Raw genomic sequence first — 24,640 nt, 5'->3', positions numbered from 1 at the left:
CTGCATTATGGGAAATCCTAGCATGACACGGTCACTCTCCCCCAAAGTCCCGACAACTTCCACTCCCTCAGCCGTTTCATCCCTATTAGTAAGTATTAAGTCCAGCATCGCTGACCCTCTAGTCCCCTCTTCCACCCTTTGGATGATAAAGGTGTCAGCTGGGCATGTTGGGAACCTGTTCAATCTCCCACTTGCTGCATTTCTTTCCCAGTCAATGTCGGGATGGTTAAAGTCCCCTGTTACTACGGTGGTGTGTTTCCTGGACACCTCTGCCGACTGATTTGCAAAGCGTTCAACTATTTCCTCTGCTTGGTTGGGTGGCCTTTAGTGCACCCCTATGGCAGTGTGATTTCTTTTTCCCCGATATTCACCCAAATGCCTCCAAGAAGGCATTCATCCTTCATGCCATGTATTTCTCTACATGTTTCTTTGGAACATGTTTTATCCTTCTGGTAGTAGATCCCAGTCATGGGTTCCATCCCACCAAGCTTTTGAAACCCCTACAAGAAAATACAATAATGTGCCTTCCAAACTTTTGGAGAAAACCATTTAATGACCGGGGGTTTAAAACTGCTGTTGAATTAAATGCAAGGTGCCTTGTGCCAAATCAGACATGACAGTTTTAGGAGGGACGTCTCAGAACTGGAAGACTTTCAGTATGCGGTCCCTGTTGCTGTTAAGTGGGGACCTCCTCGCAACTTCCTGCTGGCTTCCAACAAGCAAAGTCACTGGGCACACTGGCAGGAAGTTGCAAATCCTAGGTGGCTCACAAGCAAGCTGGTAGTGTTACACACACAAGCAAGCTCTCCCAGATTTGGCTTACATCACTCACTCACACGCACAGCCTCTTGAGGCACACAGATCTTGTCAGCCCCCCTTGCTTTCTACCTGGTTTTCCAGATAGGTGCGGCTTGAACAGACATGACACACAGCCCTGGTCAACAGCCGGGAAATAATTAGCGACACACAGAAATCACTTCCAACCAAATACAACGGGTGCTTTGTAATACATGGAGACTCAGTAAATTTAAAGCAACAGCAAAACTTTACTGGTTGCAAGGCACATTTGCTCCTTCTCACATGCACACGCACACACGCACACACACACTCATCCACAGTTACCCACCTCCATCTCAACTAGGCACTAGCAAGGACAGAAGCCGCCAAGTCTGGATCCAAAAACAACTCAAGGAGTGGGCAGGCTGTGGGACCCCTTTTATCCCCTAAAGTCCTTGCTTTGTTGATGGAATTGGGGTGGGGGGTTCCATTTGTCTAGGCCCTTTGATCTCCTTTGATGGCTTTGTAGCTCAGGTGACATTTTTTCCTTAAAACTTGCCTCCTTCCTGTCTACCTCCCTGCAGGGATCTTTAGACAAGAATCCTCTCTGCTTTATATATCTGCTTGGAGGAAGGATTTTAAGGAGACAAAGCTGAGGGGGTGGAGGGGGGACTGCTGAGAAAAGCCCATGTCCTCCTTCCCTCCTTCCTTCTTGCACCTGGGGATTCCCCCCTCCTCCTCCTGATTGCAACCCCCACCCCGCTCGGGATCCAATTGTCCATAGTTGCTCACCTGGCGCTGCTTATCTGCCCCTTTTTGCGAGGGGGGGGGAATTGTGCAGCCCTGGAGCGTGCAGGTGGCTGGAGACCGGGAAGGGCAGTGGGTGGGGCAGGAAGCGGGTTTGACCTTCTCTTTTCCTTTTCCTCCCTCGCCCTGTCTCTCTCTCTCCTCTCTAGGCCGAAAGGAGAAGCTGTGTTTAATCCCTTCACTTAAAGTGGGGGGGGGGGTTTTAGCAATGCCAATGTCTCCCAGCTGGCCAAGCCCTACTGGAGGGGATCACCCCCATCACCCCCCCAAGAAAGCCAAAGGATCAAAAGAAATTGAGATTGAGATTGAAAAAGAAAGTTGCATGCACTAACTTGCACTTAAAGCTGCCAATTAATAATTCATCTCTATGGAAGATGGGCGAGACAGTCCTGCAGGTTCCCTTGGATTACAACACCCACCATCCTCCACCCCTGGCATTTTTGGCTGGCAATCCTGGGATATGCTCAACCTCTAACCCCAGACAGTGTGTCAGGAGGAGTCTGTAGCACCTTCCCTGTCCAACCAGTTGCCTTCAAAAGCATGGCTCAGTCTGAAAAGCTGCTCTTCGATGCCTTCAGCTTTGGGGCTGCCACAGACTAACTCAGCTCTCCCCAAAACATGCAGAGAGTCCCTTGTTCTGAGTAGGATGGTCACTCTCCTGGCTTCCTTCTCCTGTTTTCAGGGTTTCCATCTTTAAAATGGAGCTACACCCTAAAAACAAGCTGAGGCCCCTTTTCCACCAGTAGAATTCAGTGTCCCCAAGGGTGAAACGACATTTGGCCCCGGCACCATAGGACTCCACCCCAGTGTTCCATGTCACATCACCAATTGAGTGGAAGGAATTTCATGCAACCCCCTTTTCCAACTGGGATCAGCAATAAGGGGGAAAAAACCTCACATGGGAACATTTTATCTATTAATTGCACTAATTTGCAGATATTTCAGATGGGGCAGGGGGGTTGCAAAAGTCAAGTGGAGTATTAACAGTAACAAAACAGTATTAACATCTGGTTTAGATGGCAGCAACATATTTAGCGCTGAGGGAGGTTTCAAACAGCCATTGGTTATTTTCCTCTCTGACTCCATTGGCACCTCTGTCTGGTCACCATCCGCTCTGCACTGATGCTCCCTGCTGCTTATAGTGTCACGAATACAAGCTTTGGGAGAGGGACTTCCCCCTCAGGATTTCCGGTGAATGTGGAAGCTGGCTCACAACTTTGTAACCCGACTGTTGCAAATATTTAAATGAATAAAAACAATAAAAAGGTAGGAAAAGTGGAATGGCTTCTTTAGAAATAAATAGAAAAAAGCCCATTAAAGAAGCTTTTTGACAGTTTACTCAAAAGAAGGAAACTCATAATAGAATCAAGAGTATATTTTGAATAGAATTCATATATCTTCAGTTAACACTGCAGAACCAACAATTAAATATGGGGAGAAATGAACAAACCTTGAATTCTTTGGTGCCTTCTGAACTCAGCAAAATCAGGATCATTGATCTGCATAGCTAAAATGCCACTTAGCAGCTCCAAATAATTTTCCTCTCTTTTCTTGTAGGGATTTTTGGGGAAAACTTAAAAAGAAGCCCTGAGATAGGAGTGAAAGAAATGGAAATATTTCCCATGTCTTGGGAAGGGAGCTTTGCCTTACCTTTGCCACCATTCACAGCAACACTGACACTACCCAGTTTCTTTCCTTCTCAAAAGCCATGAATGGTTCTTACAGAGTGCATTTCTAGACATAAAACTTTTTCCACTGTGCAATTTTTTCCTCCTATCTCCACCACCAAGGGGGATGCAACAGAAGGGTCAGCCTCTTGCTGCTGCTGTCACCCACAGCCATCAAAGGCTAACAAGCAGGCACCTCCAGGAAAACACGATCACAGCAGGGGCTGTTCCTATACCTGGAGATCCTATGCTCAGACCCACAATGCCTTTTCTCCTCAACTCAATATTCCTGCAGCTCTTATCCATCATGTTCAATGGCAAGGCAGAACAGCCTTTCCATCTGAAACTTTACAAGGCTTTTGTCACTGCCATAAACTGCCCTAATATATATGTTGGTAGAGCAAGAGGTTTGGTTAAAATATCAGCAATCATGTCTTTTGATTCACAATATTTTAACATTATTTCCCCTTTAGCTATGTCTTTGATATATTGATATCTAATATCGATATGTTTTGTCCTATTCTTGCAGGCTTCAGATTTTGCCATAGCAATGCAAGCTTGATTATCCTCATAAACAGTTATAGGCTGGTTCACTTCCATGCCTATGTCTTTTAACAACTGTTTAAACCATACAATCTCGTTACAGGGTTGTGCTAGAGAAGAAAACTCTGCTTCTGCAGTGGAAAGAGCAACAAGTGTTTGCTTTCTAGAATTGCCAGTCTAAGCTTGACCCAGCAAATTGAATTAAGCTTGAATCCCAGAAGTGGATTTCCTGTCACTGACATCTGCTCCCCAGTCAGAATCGGCAAAAGCCTGCAATTTCTTGGTTCCAGAGGCATTTAGCTTCAGGCAATAATTCTTTGTTCCTTGCAAATACCTGATTAACCTCTTCAATGCTGCTTTTCCAGTAGATGTAGGCTTCTCTACCTGTCTACTTAAAATGGCCACAGAATTTGAGATATCTGGGCGAGAGTGATTTGCAATGTACAGTAAACTTCCAATTGCAGATCTATATTTCTCTGCCTCAGTTAATTTTCTCCTATATCTTTCTGAAAATCTGGCATCATTGGAATAGAGTCTGGTTTACAGTCTTGCATGTTAAAATCCTCTAGGAGCTTTTGAATTTTACTATGTTGGCTGAACAGAAAGCTACCATCCTTCTCCCTGTGTATATCCAAGCCTAGGTAATTTGTTACTGTTCTAAGGCTTTTTAATGTGAAATGGCTTTTCATGCAGGCTTCAACATCAAGCCTTTGTTTTTCTGTTGGTGTGAACAGCAGCAAATCATCAACATAAATGCACAGATACATACATATCTTTCTTCATATATACACACATGGATCTGCTTTTCCTTTTTCAAAACCAAAATTCTGCAGTTTTTCATCTACTTTTTGGTTCCAGGATCTAGCAGCCTGTTTTAACCCATAGATTGACTTCTACAGTTCACAGACCAGATTCTCCCCTTTTTCATAGCCAGGGGGTTGCTGCATGTATAATGTGTGGTCTAAATCACCAGAGAAATGCAGTTTGAATGTCATAGTGATGAACTGACATTCCTTTGAGTGCAGCAATTTTTAACAGTAATCTAATTGATTCACCTTTAGTAACTGGTGCAAAAGTCTTGTCAAAGTTTAAATCTTTCCTTTGAGTGAACCCTTTTGCAACCAACCTTGCCAATATTTTTGGATTTTGCCATCAGCATCCCTTTTCAGTTTGAAAACCTACCTACAACCTAGACAGTGTTCATTAGGAGGTAGATTTACCAGTTTCCATGTTTTATTTTCTTTCAAGGATGCTAATTCCTGTTGCATGGCAGAATGCCAATTTTGTGCAATCTCAGGTGGTAAAGCATTCACTTGTTCTAAGGACTCAGGTTCTGTGAATATGTGAAAAGCCTTTACTGTTTCAGCCTGAAAACGTGATGGAGGAACACCTTTATTACTACTATGAGATCTGCGAGGTAATACAGGGCTTAAATTTTGACTCCTATCACTTTCCTGAGAAGCATCTGTCTCATCAGACAGATCTTCAGTTTGCTTTTCTGGCCTAATGTCCTCACTAGGCAAACGTTCACTATCAGCAATTTCTTGCTGTTCTGTTGTGGTTAGATCAACTGGAGAGCTAGAATTTAATCTCCCCCAGTTTTGTTCAGCAAAAGAAGTGATTTTGCTAATCATTAATTTCTCTCCCACTATGAACCTGTAGCTCCTTTGGCTTTGTTCATAGCCAACAAAGATGGCTGTCTTTGTTGTGGGGCCTCCTTTCCTTCTGTTTTTTTGGTATATGAACCCATGCAGTGCTACCAAACACTCTAAGATGGTTTACCTTTGGTTTCACACCATAAAACAAGTGGAATGGAGTGTCCTGGATCACAGAGTTATACAGTCTGTTTTGCACATAACAGGCAGTGGATATTGATTCTGCCCAATACTTAAAAGATAAATTCGAATCCTTAAGCATGCACTCCATCACATTTTGCAAGGTTCTGCCCTTTCTTTCAGCAACACCATTTTGCTGAGGGGTGTAAGGGTTAGAAATAATTTGTTCTATCCCCTTTTCCGCTAGGAACCTTTTGAATTTGTGAGAAAGGTACTCTCCTCCTCTATCACATTGGAGTGCAGATACAGGCCTTGGGAATTTTCCATTTGCCCATGTCACAAAACTTTTGAATTTCTCAAATGCCTCATCTTTATGTTTTAAGATGTAGATAAATGTGTACCTTGAGCAATCATCAATGATGGTCATTGCATACCTTGCTTGTCCAAGACTTGGAGCAAAAGGACCAATAATGTCAGAGTGTACAATTTCCAAAGGTCTAGTTGTAACTCTGTCACTGTGCTTACTCACAGGAGCTTTTAGTGTTTTGCACTATTTGCAAACTACACAATCTAAGTATTTATCACAGGGTTTTATCTTTAGGTCAGCACACACCTGTGGCATTTGTGCTATATACCTGAAATTTGTTGGCAGATGCTGGGAAAGCCTTTAGCTCAGGAGAGGTCAAAAAAGTCACACACCAAGCATTTCTATAAAAATAATTTATTTACAGAAAGCAAAACAAAAGCAAAACATATTTAAAGGACTTAGCTCCCCTTTGGAGCAAGCCTTGCTTGGCTACATTGCCGGCAGAGAAAAAAAGAGGAAGTAAGAAACAAGTCCGGCAGGTTTCCTCCCCCCAGGCGATTTGCATCAAGCACGTGCGAGGAGACAATCAAATACAACCTCTTCACTGGGCCAAATGATTAGGTATAATAGCAGTCTTAATCGTTAGTAGGAAAACCTCAACAAAATTAGTATGACCAAATCTTCTAAGCATCAGGTGTACACAGTCATGATATGGTGTGTTGCCAACTGCAGCTTTGCAGCTTGGCTTCCTTGCATTTTGCACAATGTACAAGGAGTCTTTTAACATACCAGTAGCACACAATTTCCCATTTTTACATATCTCATAACCATTTTTCTTAAATCTTATGACATACCCTGTTGCAGCTAATTGTACCACAGATAAAAGGTTTGACTGTAAATTTGGCACATACAACACACCTTTTACAGTTTCTCCCAAGCAGGATAAATACAAGTCACCTTGTCCCATAATTTTGGTCACAGACCTATCAGCCAAAGATACACTTTGTCTTTCAGTTTTAGACAGTGACACAAAAGAGCTTTTATAATTACATAAATGACAATTGGCCCCAGAATCTAACACCCATACATCAGAATTACCCTTCTCAGCAACCTGTGCAATTTGCGTTGTCTGAAGAGCCTTCTTCTGTGTTGCCCTTGTGTTCTTCTTCTTCTGTCTTTTTACTCTTGGGTCTCAAGGCAGTCTTTCTGCAAATGTCCAGCTGAACCACAGTTGAAGCATCGCTGGCTGGCTAATGCTATAGTCTCAGCTTCTTTTCCCTTGATTTCTGGTACTGCAGCTGTCCAGAAGAGATGGGGGGGGATCTTTCCTCTCTCTTCTCCCATTCAGCGAGTAAGCGCTGTGTAACATACGATGGGGTGAGGTCTGCTTCAGGTATAGCCTCCAGGGTACAAATCAGCGTGTCCCACGTTTCATTCAGCGAGGACAGCAGGATATACGATTTCCTGAGAGGTGTAAATTCCATTCCTCTTTCCTGCAACTCAACAAACAGCTGCTGAATATGATGCAGGTGCTCAGGAAGGCTATCTCCTTCTGCTACGTAGGCTTTGTACAGCTTTTTTGTCAAGGTAACTTTACTCCCTGCTGTTGCCTTTACATATAAGTCTCTCAAAGCATCCCACAGCTGCTTTGCAGACTGCATACCTCTCACGTGCACTAGCTGGTTGTCTTCAACTCCCAGGATAATGGTGGCTCTAGCCCGCTCATCCTGTCTAAGCCATTCAGCACTGGGATTTGGGGGGGTTTGCTCACCAATTGGCAGCCAAAGATTCTCTCTGCGAAGATACATTTCCATCTTCAGGGCCCACTTCAAGTAGTTGGTCTCTGATAGGCGCTCAAGAGGCATTGCTGAGGGCTGGGAGGTAGCCATGGCTTCTTCCTTCTTTTGCAAGTCACCTCAGCTAGCTTCTTTGTCCTGCAGACTGGCCGTAGCTGGAAAAACTCCAGGCGGCTCCAAAGGAAATCTTCACAGGTCTCTGTTACCTGCCTTTAAAATGTGCATGAGGTGTGGAGCTGATCTCTCTGCTCTCTCTGGGGTTTCACTGGGCTGCTTACTGGGCCCATAACCTGTGGCAGAATGCTGGAAAGCGTTTGGCCCGAGAGATCAGAAAAATCACACACCAGGCATTTCTATAAAAATAAATGTATTTACAGAAAGCACAAAAACATATTTTACAAGCTGTGCATTCACACATGCGCTTAGAGAGGATCTAGCTGCTTAGTGAAACTAAACAAGTAACAAGTAAGCTGCCCTCCCCCAGGCAATGCAGCTATTAACACCCAAACTGAGGACAATTAAATTTGACCTCTTCCCCCTGCCGATACTTAAGGAAGTACTCAATTACCATGGTGATATTAATTTCTGTAGCAGAAAACAATATACCAAACAATATATTCTCTCATAAAATCTGAGTTCAACTATCTTTTTTTCATGTACCTTTTAGGACCTGCAGCACCTTCCTGGGAACTTCTGCTGATTGCCACATACGTGTAGTTAACCTTTCCCAAACTATCATTTTCCATTTTTTTCTCTCCTCCCTCAGGTCTAATACTGAGACATGTTTGACTAAATAGAATCAGGGCAGAAATTAAATACTTTTTAGCTGGACCAAACGGAGATCAGAAGTCAAATGCAAGCCTTCCCTACACTCATCACCTTCTGCCTCATGTGGATTTTCCTGCATCTGCAAGACTTTTGTATGTGCAAAGACGGAAAAATAAATAAATTTGCACAATGAAAGGATGGATGGTAAAATTACTGGAATTGGCAGGGATGGCAAAATTGACAGCATTTGTCCTGACTACCAGGAAACACACTGAGACAATGACTTGGTCTCTAATATTTATTACTAGTACTTAACAAGAATCCTAACAAACTGAGGAAGCGTGGGAAAAACCCAGCCATATAAACCCCAAAGATTAAGGCGGTCCCGATCTGTGTCTCTTTGAATGGCTGAACAGTTCCTCAGTGCTACGCATGCGCTTGACAGTCTGGGTGGGAGCCCCCTGCTCGCCATCCTTACTCATGACAGCATTGATAAGAGAAAATACTGTGTCTGGATTTGTTTCTGCATTGAAACCACTTCTGCATTATTTGCTTGTATCTGAAAAAAAATTAAGTTTTGATTTTGGATTTTGATAATTAAATTATTTTTTATAGAAATAATTTATTTATTTTTCAAATTTCTATCACTGCCCATCTCCCCCCAAAAGGGGAACTCTTAATAATGTTTATTTAGGCCTAGTTAGGAGCAAGAGATTAAGGTATTATATATATGTAGTCATATCTGAGTTGAAGAAGGTCTGAACTCACTTTCTTTGTATTCCTTTCTAAATATTTCTGCATTTTTAATTTGTCCTTTTTCATTTAGTTCTTTTCTCAAGCTTTTCTACGCTTTGTATTCTGTCTCTATTTTGAAACTTTAATAAAGCTTAAAACACAAAAGAAAGAAAATACTATTTCTGCAGAAGTAAATATCCACGAAGTTCTCCTGATAGCCAGATCCCTGTAGTCAGCCTTTATCAAACTAACACTTTCCACTTTCTCCCTCTACCCTCATGTCTAATCTTTGACTAAAAAGAATCAGGCCAGAAATTAAATAGTTAATTTCTCAGCAGGATTTTCAATGGGAAATCATAAATGAAATTCAAGGCTTCTCTACACACATCATTTTCTGCCTCATGTGGATTTTCTTGTTTTGTTAGGGAGGCACTTCGCATAAAGCACTGTCCGCAGTCTGGGCATTTGAATGGTTTTTCCACTGAGTATAAACCTACATGATTTATTAGGATAGACTTAGTACTGAAAGTTTTTCCACAAACTGGATACTCATATGGTTTCTCTCCTGTGTGGGTCCTCTGGTGCATCACCAGGAACGGACTTCCAACTGAATTTTTTTCCAGAATCTGGACACTCATATGGTTTCTCTCCTGTGTGAGTCCTCTTGTGTCTCACCAAGTGGGAATTCTGACTGAAAATTTTCCCACAATCTGGACACTCATACGGTTTTTCTCCTGTGTGAGTACTCTGGTGCTTCCCCAGGCTGGAATTCTGACTGAAACTTTTCCCACAATCCAAACACTCATATGGTTTCTCTCCCGTGTGAGTCCTCTGGTGGTTCACCAGGCTAGAATTCTCACTGAAACTTTTCCCACAATCTGGACACTCATATGGTTTCTCTCCCGTGTGAGTCCTCTGGTGGTTCACCAGGTTGGAATGCCGACTGAAACTTTTCCCACAATCTGGACATTCGTATGGTTTCTCTCCAGTGTGAGTCCTCTGGTGGTTCACCAGGTTGGAATTCCGACTGAAACTTTTCCCACAATCCAAACACTCATACGGTTTCTCTCCTGTGTGAGTCCTCTGGTGTATCACCATGTTGGAATTCTGACTGAAACTTTTCCCACAATCTGGACACTCATACGGTTTCTCTCCTGTGTGAGTCCTCTGGTGATTCACCAGGTTGGAATTCCGACTGAAACTTTTTCCACAATCTGGACACTCATATGGTTTCTCTCCTGTGTGAGTCCTCTGGTGTATCACTAGACTGGAATTTTGACTGAAACTTTTCCCACAATCCGGACACTCATACGGTTTCTCTCCTGTGTGAGTACTCTGGTGCATCACCAGGCTGGAATTCTGGCTGAAACTTTTTCCACAATCCGGACACTCATATGGTTTCTCTCCTGTGTGAGTCCTCTGATGTTTCACCAGGCTGGAATTCTGACTGAAACTTTTCGCACAATCTGGGCACTTAAATGGTTTCTCTCCCGTGTGAATCCTCTGGTGTTTCACCAGGTCAGAATTCTGGCTGAAACTTTTCCCACAATCTGGACACTCATACAGTTTCTCCGTCGTGTGAGTCCTCTTGTGATTGACCAGGCTGGCATGCTTGCTAAAGCTTCTGCCACTTTGAGAACACTGGTAGGGCTTATTGCCGGTGTGGGTCCTCTCATGCATAATCAGCTGTGATCTGTAATCTGTGCTTTTCCCACAACGTACATGTCTGTGGGGCTTTTCCACCACTGATATTCTTGGGTTCTCAAAGAGATCAAAACTATTTCTGACCTCTTGTTTGGTGGTGCTTTGATTCAAGCTATTGTTTCCTTCCTCACAGGGTGAGGCTTATTTTACTGTCTGCCCTACGTGGCTATCCAAATGACCTCTTCCTCCCCAATGACTTCCAGATATTTCTCTCTTTTTCTGAATTTGGAAATTATCTGCTTGACCCTTTTATGTAATATTTGAGTTTCACCTATGCAATTGTTTCCAGCACAAAACTCTCTTCCTGTTTTTCTCTCCCTTGTCTGTCACCTGCTGGGGAAGAAGAGTTTTGGGGTTCTCTGGAGAAAGTGGAAAAGATTTGATTGCTGGCTTGATTTCTTTCCTTTTTAATGCTGCTTGTCATTCTCAGTTGTCAAGAAGGCTCTTCTTGGTATCCTTTTTGTCTATGAGATTCAAACACAAGCGTTAATTTGTTATCTATAAAATGGCTGCACAACATGTGCAAACAAACCATACCTTACAATGAAAAAATAAAAGTGCCAAAAGGCTAGATTAACCTCAAATGTTCATTATGAATCATTTGACACACAGAAGACTAGTGAGATCAAGGTTCTAATCCTGAACTTCACTTGTTGGCTTGGGTCAATCACAGATTCTTAGCACTGCAAAGGGTTATCATCAAGGATATCTGGAAATGCTGGGTGTGGATTCTACACATGGACATAGATGCACACAGAGAGAAATACAGATACACACACCTACGAACGTATGTATGTAGAAAATCCATCTGTATTTCAGCCTACAAAATGTCCCAGAAGGGGGTAAGGTCAAACTTTTGAGGCTACTTTGAGAGGGCTGGGGGACTTTAACAGATGAAATGGTGCCCAAAGCCTCTGCAAGATTTAAAGCACCAGTTTTGTCCATTAACGTGACATCATCTTTATTTTTTTATTGATATATCCAATTTATTCCCCACCCAGCTCAGGTGCTCCTCAGCTCCAAATAAGAAAAGAGCAGAAAATGCTCTCCACAACCACTCTGGGGACATCACCATACAATACAGGTAGTCCTCCTTTCTGACTGCAATTGGGACTGGCAACTCTGTCACTAAGCAAATCGGTCATTAAGTCCCTCTCCGAGTGAGAAGGGTGGGGAATAAATTGGGGATATAAATAAAAAAATAAAGATGATGTCACGTGAATGTGCTGACTTACAACATCGGTTCTGGCTGCAGTCATTAAGCGAATCACCGTGGGTCATTAAGCACAATGTCAGACAACCATGACACATGAATGGAAGACCAATAGGAAATCCTGGCTAGACTTAGCAGTAAAGGAAAACATCACAGTGGGTTGTTAAGTTCAGTGTTGAACAATTTTTAGGCTTCATTAATAGCTTTTTTAAAAAGGTGATATTAGCATTTTAGCGTGGCATCCATGTCTTCTTTCCAAGTTCAAGAAAACAGGTTTTCCTTTTACCCCAAACCATTTTTTTCTTTTACCTGCAAAAACTAGCCTTTTCAGCAACTAAACAACAGAGAATGTATTCTGAAAGTCCTTGAATACACTTGCAAGTTTTAAGATGATACAAACCTGGCTGGGAAAGGGAGTGACAGAACCCATAAATTTGCCACTTTGGGAATGTTACCTAGATTCAATGTTTTCTCTTGTCATTCTCATATGTAATCAATGTCTTTTATTGTTCCATTACTTGCTTTATGACGTATCAAGTCTACCAAATGTATGTGTCATTTCTCTCTGTACCCTATAAAAGGACTTGAACCCCCCTTAATAAATGCTTTTGGTTGTGCCTGAAATACTTCGTGATTCATGTTTTCAGGTAGGCAAAAAGCCACTTTGAAAAGACAGTCTCTCTCCCAAATTCAGGGACCAAGTTTTTATCAGCTCCACACAAAACTCGGCGTTCCTGAGTTTCTCAGCAACAGTGTCACATGACCGTGACTTGCAGCTTCCTGCTGGATTCCCCATTGATTTGGCTTGTCAGAAGCCAGATGTGAAGGTGGCAAACAGCTATCATGTGACTGCAAGACACTGCCACCGTCGTAAATGCGTGTCATTTGGCAGCACCCAAAACACTTGGAGGGCCACAAGTTTGAGGACCAGGTGGAAGTCTCCTTTTCAGCACCATCCTAACTTTGAATGGTCACTAAACAAGTGGTATGCAAAGACTATCTCTACACCTGAACATCCCAAATTGTCCTCAATAGCTACTTTTTAAAAAGTGCTGGGTTAAGCAGAGTTGAATGGGAGAGTCTGTTGGCTAAACTTGGAAGTTAAAAAAAAATCCCAGGAGACAGCAGCGGCAGGTCAGTCCCAGATTGTTGCCATGAAAACAGCATCTCCATAAAATCACAAGGAGTCAAGGCTAACCTGAAGGAGGCTTTTTAAATCTCCCGACCGCCAGAAAATTGCATGCACCAGTTTCAAAGCGTGCAGCACCAGGGGAAGAAAATGTGGGGAGGGGAGGCAGATGCAGCGGCTGGCATTTTGCAGCGAAGTTGCTCATCTGATTCTCCCCGCGGAGGAAACGAGGCAACCCCGCTCGCTCCCGGCCCCTCCTCCCTCCCGGCCTCCGCTCACCTTCCGGCCGCTGCCACTCCGATCCCGGGAAGACCACAGAGCACTCCTCCGCGCCGCTCTCCTCCCAGGAGGGAGCCGGAACAGGAAGTTTCTCTGTCCTCCTCCTCTCCTCCGCCATCCACTCTAGCAATCCAGTACTCCATTGTTTCAGCTGCCCCGCTCCCCCTCCCGTCGGATGTGGGACCTCAACCAAAGACGCAGCTCCTGGATTGACAGTTTTATAGGCGTGGGGTTTGCTTATTTCTTGAGCGCCATCTAGCGACATGAGGCTGAAAAACACACTCGTCCAGTCTCTACCCTAAGCCGCTGACGAGATTTTTTGATTATTCGCCATCAAGTCCTTTTCGACGCCCAGCGACCACATCGATGGATTTTCTCCACGAAGTTCTATCTCTACCCTGTTCTTTCGGGTCTCCCAAGGGCGCACTCTTCACCACTGCAACTGAGTACAAATGTCGTTTGCAAGAAGCAGGAAGTAAACCAAGGGAAAGCACCCTGGGGGGAAATGGTGTGCAGACAGGCAACGACAAAGCACACCTCCCTTACACTGCGGAGCCTAAATCTCGCTAGAGGGTCGAATTACTCTGAGCAGCCTTCCCAATTCCCAGAGGAGTTCGCTTTCAGCCTTGAGGATTCCCAGGCCGCTTCGGCACAACATGTGGAGGGCAGATCAAAGGCTGATCAAAACATTCCTGTTCTGTCACAGGGCTTGGCTCTCTGTGGAGATCAAAATCTTTCTACCTCCTAAAACTTTGTGCTTGATTTCCTGGGGCTCAAAAGGATTTAGGACCTGGGAGCCCCAACAGGCCACAGGCTCCAAGGGCTTCACTCATGCTGGCCAGGGCTGCTTCGAAGCGCGCCCAGGGTCTTGGAGCCGGTGTTCCCAGCAAGCCGGCTTTGTTCCTGCAGGAGGAGATTCTAAATCAGCTAAAGGCTCAATGCCACGTGCGCCAGTGAATTCGCTTGCCTGGTAGTCTCCGTTAGGTGAAAGCAAGAGTGACGCGTACAGGGCAGGGCCTACAAAAGGGGTGCTTAGGAAGAGGGGGAGACTGTCTCTATGTGGTAAAAGAAACTGATAAACATTCCAAAGAAACGTCTCAAAGGATTGTAAAAAGGGTGGTACTGTCATGGTTGCTGTTCCAATGTTCCTGTGAACATCATAACCAGTTCCCATGCCATGCTGGTGCTGACACGTGTTACTGTTCGAGAGGGGGCTGCTCTTGTTCTTTGTACCAGGCACTGATGTAGAGGCTTTGGAATGTCGGTTTGGGTTATCTCGCCTGTTCAAGGACACTTTCCCGAAGACCGGCAGGAACCGTTAGGAACACCTGCAGGCTGTTCAAGGACTCTTTCTGACTCTGGGGGGAGGGACTGGAACCGTCTAAGCTTTAATTGTCTGAAAGACACGTGCTTTTGCCATTTTCAGCTTTGCTCTTGAACTTGCATGCTATCCAGTAATGAATCAGATATCCATAAGCTTCTTGTGTGAGTCTGGTTGGAAATTTGGGTAGGCATTCATCACAGGTACTATGCATGTGCACGCAAAAGAGTATAAAGAGTTGCCATATTCTTTGTCTGACACACATTCTTTTTTTTTAGTTAGAAATTTTTAATGTAATAAAATATACGAAAAAAAGCAAAGATAGAAAATAAGAGACAGAGAAACACGAAAGAAAGAGGAAAAAAACCCCATACAATGGTGCCTTCTGCCTGTCTTTCTATCTTCTTTTAATTAAACTTTATTAAAATTTTAAGGTAAAAGATAAAAGCTAATATGAAATGAAAAAAGCAAAGAAAGCAAAGTAGAAAAAAGAACATAGTCAAAACTGCAGAAAAAGAAAAAGGAAAAGAAAAATTTATGTCTCAGATTTGTACTACCACCCATCTCCCCCCGAGGAGGGACTCTGAGCAGAAATACAGAAAAAGAATGACTTTGGACTTTCTTTGCTACAGATATAAGTATTCATTTCCATTAAACTCTTACTCAGTTTACAGCAGAGCTTTCATTGATTCTCTTGTCCATTGTTATTTCTGACTATCAGATCCAGATATCGTGATTTCACTGTTTTCTGTTTCACGCAAAAAGTCCAAAAGGGGTTTCCAGGTCACATTAAAATTAGTCAATGTCTTTTCTCTAACCAAAGCTGTCAATTTCTCCCTCTCAGCCAACTCCATCCACTTCACCAACCATCCTAACATTGTAGGTCATGTTCATTCGTTTCACCTTTGGGCGTAGAAGAGCCTCACTCCTGTTACCATCTACCATGAATTCTTTCTGTTTGTCCATCAATCCTAAAAGAAAAGTCTCTGGTTTTGATTGTGTATTAATCTTTAAGATCTTCTGAATTAAAAAATGTATTTGATCCCAAATTTCTTAGCTTCTTTGTATGTCCACCAAAGATGATAAAACATCCTTTCTTGTTGTTCACACTTCCAACACACACTTTCTTCCTTCTCTCTAGCAATTGTCATCACCATTCCTATTTGGGAATCGTGTCTGCTCAGCTGACCAGAATAAAACTCTCCTTGGAAACTGATCCTGGCTTGAAGCCCATTCCTCAGGGAAATCCAGACCAGAATTTCCCTTCCACATTCCTCATCTCTGTGCAGAGGAACTGGGAGTTTTTCTCTATGCACAGGGGGGGAAAGCGGTAACCAGATCCGCCAGGACTCCATGGGCCAGGTGGGGTCCATGTGAATGAGATAGGATCGAGAGACCACGTTTTTCACTGCCAGCTAAGCAAATCCACCTCAGGGAGCCCAAGTGCAAGGCCCTTTTTGAAAACTGGATAACCAAGGGGGCAGAACTTTCATTTGAAAGTTCATCCTTTTTTTTCACTCTGTCATAGGCCAAGGAATGATTTTTGTTTTTAACTCAGGACCTCGATAATTGGGAGCATGTGCAGGGAAGACCCTTGGCATTAATCTTTTACGGAACAGTTTTGCTTTAAAACTAGTTGATCCAAACACTGATTTATGCTTCCTATGGGTCCCCTCTACATTTGGGATCTGGGGAAAGTGGACCTCTGCCCTCCCCTTTTTTAAAAAAGTCCAGTCGAAATAGCATCATCCATCTGCAGGAGTGGGGTTAGTAGGCTCTGAAGTGCCCCAAGTTTTATCTATCTATCTATCTATCTATCTATCTATCTATCTATCTATCTATCTATCTATCTATCTATCAAATATGTCACCGCCCATCTCCTCCAAATGGAAGGACTCTGGGCAGTTTACAACATAGAACAATAACTATATAATAAAATTCCAATATAAAATATAGACTAAAACAATTTTAAAAACTACCAAATATAATAACATCCCAATGGCTATGGTCTCATTCAGTCCTTGCGTAGGAGGGGCACTTCAAGGTACTAGCCAACCCCAAGTATAACTATTCTCCTCCCTGCCCCAGGCCCGATGGCAGAGCCAGGTCTTCAATTCCCTCCGGAAGGCTAGGAGCAATGGGGCTAATCTCACCTCTGGGGGCAAGATGTTCCAAAGGGCGGGTGCCACTGCAGAGAAGGCCCGCCTCCTGGACCCCGCCAGATGGAATTCTCTTGCAGATGGGGTCTGCCACATGCCCTCTCTGCATGACTGGGTGGGATGGGCTGATGAAGCGGGGAAGAGGCAGTCCCTCAGGTAACCTGGTCCCATGCCAAATAGGGCTTTAAAGGTGATAACCAACACCATGAATTGGACTCGGAAGCAGACTGGCACCCAGTGCAGCTCGCAAAGCAAAGGTGTTATATGTGCCCTTCTAGGGGCACCAAAAATAGCCCATGTGGCCGCATTCTGGACCAGCTGAAGCTTCCGGATACTCTTCAAGGGTAGCCCCATGTAGAGCGCATTGCAATAGTTTATATGGGAGATAACAAGGGCATGAGTGACTGTCCAAAGGGCCTCCCGATCCAGGAAATGGCATAACTGGTGCACAACACGAAGCTGTGCAAAGGTTCTTCTGGCCACGGCTGCCACCTGCTCTTCGAGCAGGAGCTGTGAGTCCACGAGGACCCCCAAGTTACCCACTGGGTCTGTCTGGGGCAGTGCAACCCCATCCAGAACCAAAGATGACAAAGTCCCGGATACAGAGGAGCCATCAACCCACAGCCACTCCATCTTACCAGGGTTCAGCCAAAGCCTGTTGTTCCCCATCCAGACCCCCACAGCCCCCAGACACTCAGAGAGGGTACTCACAGCATCACTTACTTCACCCGGGATGGCGATATACAATTGATTATCATCAGCATACTGATGATACCTCATCCCATGGTGATGGACGATCTCAGCCAGCGGTTTCATGTAGATGTTGAATAGAAGAGGAGGGAGGACCGAACCCTACGGCACCCCACAAAGGAGGGGTTGAGGGTCGGATCTCTCATTCCCTATCACCACCGATTGGGACCGGCCCTGGAGGAAGGAGGTGAACCAGCGCAGAACCACGCCATGCACCCCCAACTCCCTGAGCCGACCCAAAAGGATACCATGGTCAATAGTATCGAAAGCCGCTGAGAGGTCAAGGAGAGCAAGGATGGATGCACTACCCCATACCGCTCCCGCCAAAGATCATCCATAAGTGCGACCAATGCCAATTCTGTCCCATATCCAGGCCTGAAACCTGACTGAAAGGGGTCTAGATAATCCGTTTCCTCCAGAACCCTCTGAAGCTGTAATGCCACCACTTTCTCAACCACCTTCCCCAAAAAGGGGAGGTGGGAGACTGGACGAAAATTATCCAGTACAGTAGAGTCCAGCAATGGTTTCTTCAGGAGGGGTTGTACCAGCACCTCCTTAAAGGCAGTTGGAAACACCCACTCCCTCAAGGATGTATTGACCATTGCCTGGACCCAGCCACATGTTACCTCCAGAGCTGCCTTCACCATCCAGGAGGGACATGGGTCTAGATGACAAGTGGTGGCATTTACTGTCCAGAGGGTCCTGTCCACTTCCTCAGGTCCAACAGGATCAAACTGTTCCCAGATAACATGGTAAGTATGCTCCCTTGGTATCTCCACAGACCATGTGTCACACTTGGAGTCTAACGTAGAGCGGATCCGAGCGATTTTGTGTTGCAGATGCTCCAAAAACTCCTCTGCATGGCCTTGTAGGTGGGTTACTGAGCCCACCTTCTCCAAAAGGGATTGAGTAATTTTAAACAGGGCTGTTGGGTGGCATTCTGCAGACGCAATAAGGGCAGAGAAGTATTGGCGCTTCGCCGCTCTTATCGCCACCAGGTAGGCCTTAATAGCGACTCTAACCAGTGTTCGGTCGGATTCAGTCTTTGTACATATATGTCTTTACATATATGTTAAAATACTGAAAGAAATCATTTACAGAAAATGAAAGCTATAAACGTGTAGGGGACAGACTCAGTGCAATTTAGTGCCTGGGGACAGACATGGAAGTTGGACTGTTGGAGGAATACTGAAAATTGGAAAGAGGAGAATGGAATGGAATGGAATGACCACAAGAACCACAAATGGCTGGATGGAATTCTAAACAGAAACACGCCATGCAACATTTTATCCCAACAACTCAAGCCTGTTTGGAGCCCAGCCAACCCGGCTGTTGTGCCCACACCAGTCTCTGCTTCCTCAAAATGTACTGCATGCAGTTATTAATGCTCCCAGGCCTGTCCTTTGACATGAAATTCTTTTATCTTTTTGCATATATCACAGGAACCCCCTTTATCTCTTTGGAAAGCCAGAGAGATCTTTTTCCTCCATGCATTGAAAAAGATATCAAAGCAGAGATCCAGGACGGTCTCATTTGGTAAGCACTGTGTTTGACTTATACTGGGAAGACTCAATTTCAAATTGCCGGTTAGTAACAAGCAAGTAGGGTTCATCCTTCTCTCTCTTTTTCAGTGTTAGTGATGAATGAAAAAAAGCATTATGTATGAATCAAAATTGTTCCAGATAATAAGTCACACAACGTTAAAGAAATCTGGAGGAGAAACAAATACAAAGCAAATGAATTGAAATCTTTGATCTGGAGATGTGAACACACAACCTGTCCAGTTTGGGCGCATTAGAACCTGTCATGATGTAACTAATGGTTCTCATGAACCAGGGTACCTTTAGAAACATTACTGGACAGGAACAGCACCCAGGCAGGGGCAATGCAACAATTCTTACTACCTTGGAGAGGTTACTACCTGCTAGCAAAAGCCATTACACCCCCTTTACTAATAGAACAGTTTACTGCAGGAAGCTTTTTAATAACCTGCAGTCAGTACTATATCTCAAATGCAATGCAGGTAGTCCTCAGTTACCAACTACAATGAGAACTGGCAACTCCATCTGTAAACAACACAGTTGTAAAGCAAAACGTCACATTGACTGCACTGACTTACGACGTCAGTTCCAGTTGCGGCCATTAAGAGTGATATCACCCACAGTTGTTAAGCGTGATGTCACATGACTGCAACTTCCACCTTCCTACTGGGTTGTCCATTGACTTTGCTTGTTGGAAGCCAGCGGGAATTTGCAAGGAGGTCCTCGTTTAATAATGACAACAGGGACTGCTGAGATTGCTGTTGCTAAGTGATATGGTCACCTCACTTCACAGAGTGGCTAAACTGATCAGGGTTTAAATTGAGGTGCAGGAGGGGCAAAAGGAGGGGGAAGATAGAATGTTATGTAGGGACACGTAGCACTGAGGCAGATTAGAAATACCTGATGAGTTAACAATTACAAAGTGTTAAAACCCTGTTGTGTTTCTTTACCCCTTTCTGAGATCCCTTCTTGGATCAGCAGCTTTCCTGATTTAACATTAAGGTAACAGGAGAAATCCCAGAATTCTGACAAAGTCTTACTGGAAACAGTCAGCATCTTTCTCTTACCTTCTCAGCAAGTTTTGCTGGTGGCTGCATCTTCCTGGATTCTCCTGCATCGTTTTCCAAGTTGGAGACAAGTACCTGGAATTACTACAAAAATAAAAATGAGCTAATGCGCGTGGGAGATGATGGATATAGACAGAAGCATAAATCAAGTCTCCACTTCAAATCCTGCCTTGGCAGCACCCTTAAATATGTTTCTCATAGTTCATCCTTCTTGGTGCCTTATGAAGATGAAAACAATTTTTGTCAACCTGTCTCTGAGTGTGTGTGGCTGGTGTGTATTGCCTTCCAGTCAGTGTTGACTCCTGGTGACTGCCAGGACAAGTCCATGAGGTTTTCTTGGCAAGATTTTGGAAGTGGTTTACCCTCACCTCCTCCTTCTGAGAGCTGAGAGGGAGGGACCAGCCCAAAGTCACCCAGTTGGCTTTGTGCCTGAGGTAGGATTGGAGCTCAGGGTCTCACAGTTTCTGGCCTGGTATCTTTACCACTACACCAAACTAGCTGTCTTTGTCAAGCTTACAGCTAGACAATGCCAAGCCCTACATAAATTCAAGAAACTATATAGTGGGCCTGAAGCAAAATGTTGTTGAATGAAGGTACTGCTTTGATGGTACTTGAATGGTGCCACCCAAGATTCCTACCAGCCAGCCCTACTCTCCCTCAAGATATGCTCCGTCAGGTATCCAGTTTCTCTCCCACGGGGCTGTTTTGAGATGAAGCCAATTTAGTGGCCTGCTAGAACCACTGAAATGGAGCAAAGCTTATAACACAGCTGAGAAGCTGGCACAGAAAAAGAAAATTATTTTAGATAGCTTAAATGAGCATGCCAGAGAAATACAGGTTATGGATCCTACATACTCAGCCATCCCAAGCATAAAGAAACAGACTTAGACATATTAGGTTAAGAAGTAAAAGAATTTCTTACTAATTTTATTGTTGTCTAAGGCAAGGTGTCAGGCTCTGCCTGCTAACCAGTAAAGACACAGACGCTAGCGTAGGCTTAGGTTCTGGCTTTATTGAGAAAACAGAGTTCATGCCTTTAAAAAGCTGAGAGTGAGGGGAGCGCGCCGGAACGGGATTTAAATAGCCCGCACCGGTCAGCGCTCCACCCCTTATTCCAGGTGTGTCCCACGAGTCCCAGCGGTATCGTCCTTGTCATGTGAGAGGTCGTTCAGCCTCCCTGTGCCCCGGGCGTCACCTCGATCGCCTTCCTGAACAGTAATGATTCATTGCCGGGCAATCAGGCTCTTAATCCCTTTGACAGCTCTGACCCGCCTCTCCTGTTGTCTTGTCAATTACCTTTTGGCAACTTTGTATCTTTGTCTTCAGTGCCGCCGGCTTTGGTTGGTACTTAGTTTCCAGCACCTGTTGCTTTCTTTTTGTTTCATGGCTGCTTTTTGCCTTACTCCGCCAGGGACCCATTTCCCTGTATTGTCATGCGAGCTGTTGCGATGTCACAAGCATCGCAACGGTGATCATGACAAAAGGTTCGGGGTGGCTGCAAGGAAAAGGTCTGAGGCAAGGTTTGGGGCGGCAGAAAGGAAAAGGCCTCAGGCAAGATAAATTGGGGTGGCAGCAAGGAAAGGCTTTCAGGCAAGGTTTGGGTGGCAGCAAGGAAAAGGTCTGAGGAAAGGAGAATTGGGGCGGAAGCAAGGAAAGGCTTTGAGGGAAGGTTTGGGGCGGCAGAAAAGAAAAGGCCTGAGGCAAGATAAATTGGGGTGGCAGAAAGGAAAAGGCCTGAGGCAAGATAAATTGGGGCGGCAGCAAGGAAAGCCTTGGAGGCAAGGTTTGGGCGGCACCAAGGAAATCCTCTGAGGCAAGGTTTGGGGCGGCAGAAAGGGAGAGGTCTGAGGGAAGAAGAATTGGGGTGGCAGGAAGGAAAGGCTTTGAGGCAAGTTTTGTGGTGGCAGAAAGGAAAAGGTCTGAGGCAAGGAGTATTGGGGTGGCAGGAAGGAAAGCCTTGGAGGCAAGGTTTGGGACGGCAGCAAGGAAAGCTTTGGAGGCAAGGTTTGGGGCGACAGCAAGGAAAGGCTTTGAGGCAAGGTTTGGGCAGCAGAAAGGAAAAGGCCTGAGGCAAGATAAATTGGGGCGGCAGCAAGGAAATCCTCTGAGGCAAGGAGAATTTGGGCGGCAGGAAGGAAAGGCTTTGAGGCAAGGTTTGGGGTGGCAGCAAGGAAACGCTTTGAGGAAAGGTTTGGGCAGCAGAAAGGAAATCCGCTGAGGCAACGTTTGGGGCGGCAGAAAGGAAAAGGCCTGAGGCAAGATAAATTGGGGCGGCAGCAAGGAAAGCCTTGGAGGCAAGGTTTAGGGGGCACCAAGGAAATCCTCTGAAGCAAGGTTTGGGGTGGCAGCAAGGAAAGGCTTTGAGGCAAGTTTTGGGTGGCAGAAAGGAAAAGGTCTGAGGCAAGGAGAATTGGGGTGGCAGGAAGGAAAGCCTTGGAGGCAAGGTTTGGGGTGGCAGCAAGGAAAGGCTTTGAGGAAAGGTTTGGGCAGCAGAAAGGAAAAGGCCTGAGGCAAGATAAATTGGGGGGGCAGCAAGGAAAGCCTTGGAGGCAAGGTTTGGGCGGCACCAAGGAAATCCTCTGAGGCAAGGTTTGGGGCGGGAGAAAGGAAAAGGCCTGAGGCAAGATAAATTGGGGTGGCAGCAAGGAAAGGCTTTGAGGCAAGTTTTGGGTGGCAGCAAGGAAAAGGTCTGAGGCAAGGAGAATTGGGGCGGCAGCAAGGAAAGGCTTTGAGGCAAGTTTTGGGTGGCAGCAAGGAAAAGGTCTGAGGCAAGGAGAATTGGGGTGGCAGCAAGGAAAGTCTTCGAGGCAAGGTTTGGGGTGGCAGGAAGGAAAGGCTTCGAGGCAAGGTTTGGGGCGTAAGAAAGGAAAAGGCCTGAGGCAAGATAAATTGGGGTGGCAGCAAGGAAAGGCTTTGAGGCAAGGTTTGGGGCGGCAGAAAAGAAAAGGCCTGAGGCAAGATAAATTGGGGTGGCAGCAAGGAAAGGCTTTGAGGCAAGTTTTGGGTGGCAGCAAGGAAAAGGCCTGAGGCAAGATAAATTGGGGCGGCAGCAAGGAAATCCTCTGAGGCAAGGTTTGGGGCGGCAGAAAGGAAAAGGTCTGAGGGAAGAAGAATTGGGGCGGCAGAAAGGAAAAGGTCTGAGGGAAGAAGAATTGGGGCGGCAGCAAGGAAAGGCTTTGAGGCAAGGTTTGGGGCGGCAGAAAAGAAAAGGCCTGAGGCAAGATAAATTGGGGTGGCAGCAAGGAAAGGCTTTGAGGCAAGTTTTGGGTGGCAGCAAGGAAAAGGCCTGAGGCAAGATAAATTGGGGCGGCAGCAAGGAAATCCTCTGAGGCAAGGTTTGGGCGGCAGAAAGGAAAAGGTCTGAGGGAAGATAAATTGGGGCGGCAGCAAGGAAATCCTCTGAGGCAAGGTTTGGGGTGGCAGCAAGGAAGGGCTTTGAGGCAAGGTTTGGGGCGGCAGAAAAGAAAAGGCCTGAGGGAAGATAAATTGGGGCAGCAGCAAGGAAAGCCTTTGAGGCAAGGTTTGGGGTGGAAGCAAGGAAAGGCTTTGAGGCAGGTTTTGGGTGGCAGAAAGGAAAAGGTCTGAGGGAAGAAGAATTGGGGCGGCAGCAAGGAAAGGCTTTGAGGAAAGGTTTGGGCAGCAGAAAGGAAATCGGCTGAGGCAAGGTTTGGGGCAGCAGAAAGGAAAAGGCCTGAGGCAAGATAAATTGGGGCGGCAGCAAGGAAATCCTCTGAGGCAAGGTTTGGGGTGGCAGCAAGGAAAGGCTTTGAGGCAAGGTTTGGGGCGGCAGAAAAGAAAAGGCCTGAGGGAAGATAAATTGGGGCAGCAGCAAGGAAAGCCTTTGAGGCAAGGTTTGGGGTGGAAGCAAGGAAAGGCTTTGAGGCAGGTTTTGGGTGGCAGAAAGGAAAAGGTCTGAGGCAAGGAGAATTGGGGTGGCAGGAAGGAAAGCCTTGGAGGCAAGGTTTGGGGTGGCAGCAAGGAAAGGCTTTGAGGAAAGGTTTGGGCAGCAGAAAGGAAATCCGCTGAGGCAAGGTTTGGGGCGGCAGAAAAGAAAAGGCCTGAGGCAAGACAAATTGGGGTGGCAGCAAGGAAAAGGCCTGAGGCAAGATAAATTGGGGCGGCAGCAAGGAAATCCTCTGAGGCAAGGTTTGGGGCGGCAGAAAGGAAAAGGTCTGAGGCAATGAGAATTGGGGCGGAAGCAAGGAAAGGCTTTGAGGCAAGGTTTGGGGCGGCACAAAGGAAAAGGCCTGAGGCAAGATAAATTGGCGTGGCAGAAAGGAAAAGGCCTGAGGCAAGATAAAT

The 24,640-nt window shown here is 45.3% G+C and overlaps 3 protein-coding genes across 3 annotated transcripts in view; 1 reads left to right on the top strand and 2 right to left on the bottom strand.

The window, feature by feature from the left end:
* Positions 1-11,339, bottom strand: part of LOC134492127 (zinc finger protein OZF-like) — a 108,340-nt gene extending 97,001 nt beyond the window's left edge. The window contains 2 exon segments of the mRNA XM_063296294.1: positions 9,424-9,768; positions 9,770-11,339. Coding sequence (XP_063152364.1) covers positions 9,499-9,768; positions 9,770-10,855 — 1,356 coding nt within the window. The 5' untranslated portion in view covers positions 10,856-11,339 and the 3' untranslated portion in view covers positions 9,424-9,498.
* Positions 1-24,640, top strand: part of LOC134492118 (zinc finger protein OZF-like) — a 161,160-nt gene that overhangs the window by 62,981 nt on the left and 73,539 nt on the right. The window lies entirely within an intron of this gene.
* The window catches only part of LOC134492164 (zinc finger protein 436-like), a 210,015-nt gene that overhangs the window by 140,462 nt on the left and 44,913 nt on the right, over positions 1-24,640 (bottom strand). The window lies entirely within an intron of this gene.

Source organism: Candoia aspera, chromosome 2, assembly GCF_035149785.1.
Source record: "Candoia aspera isolate rCanAsp1 chromosome 2, rCanAsp1.hap2, whole genome shotgun sequence".
NCBI classification, from domain to species: Eukaryota; Metazoa; Chordata; class Lepidosauria; order Squamata; family Boidae; genus Candoia; species Candoia aspera.
The sequence above is the reverse complement of the archived record's forward strand: the minus strand, read 5'-3'. Positions and strand labels throughout refer to the sequence as shown.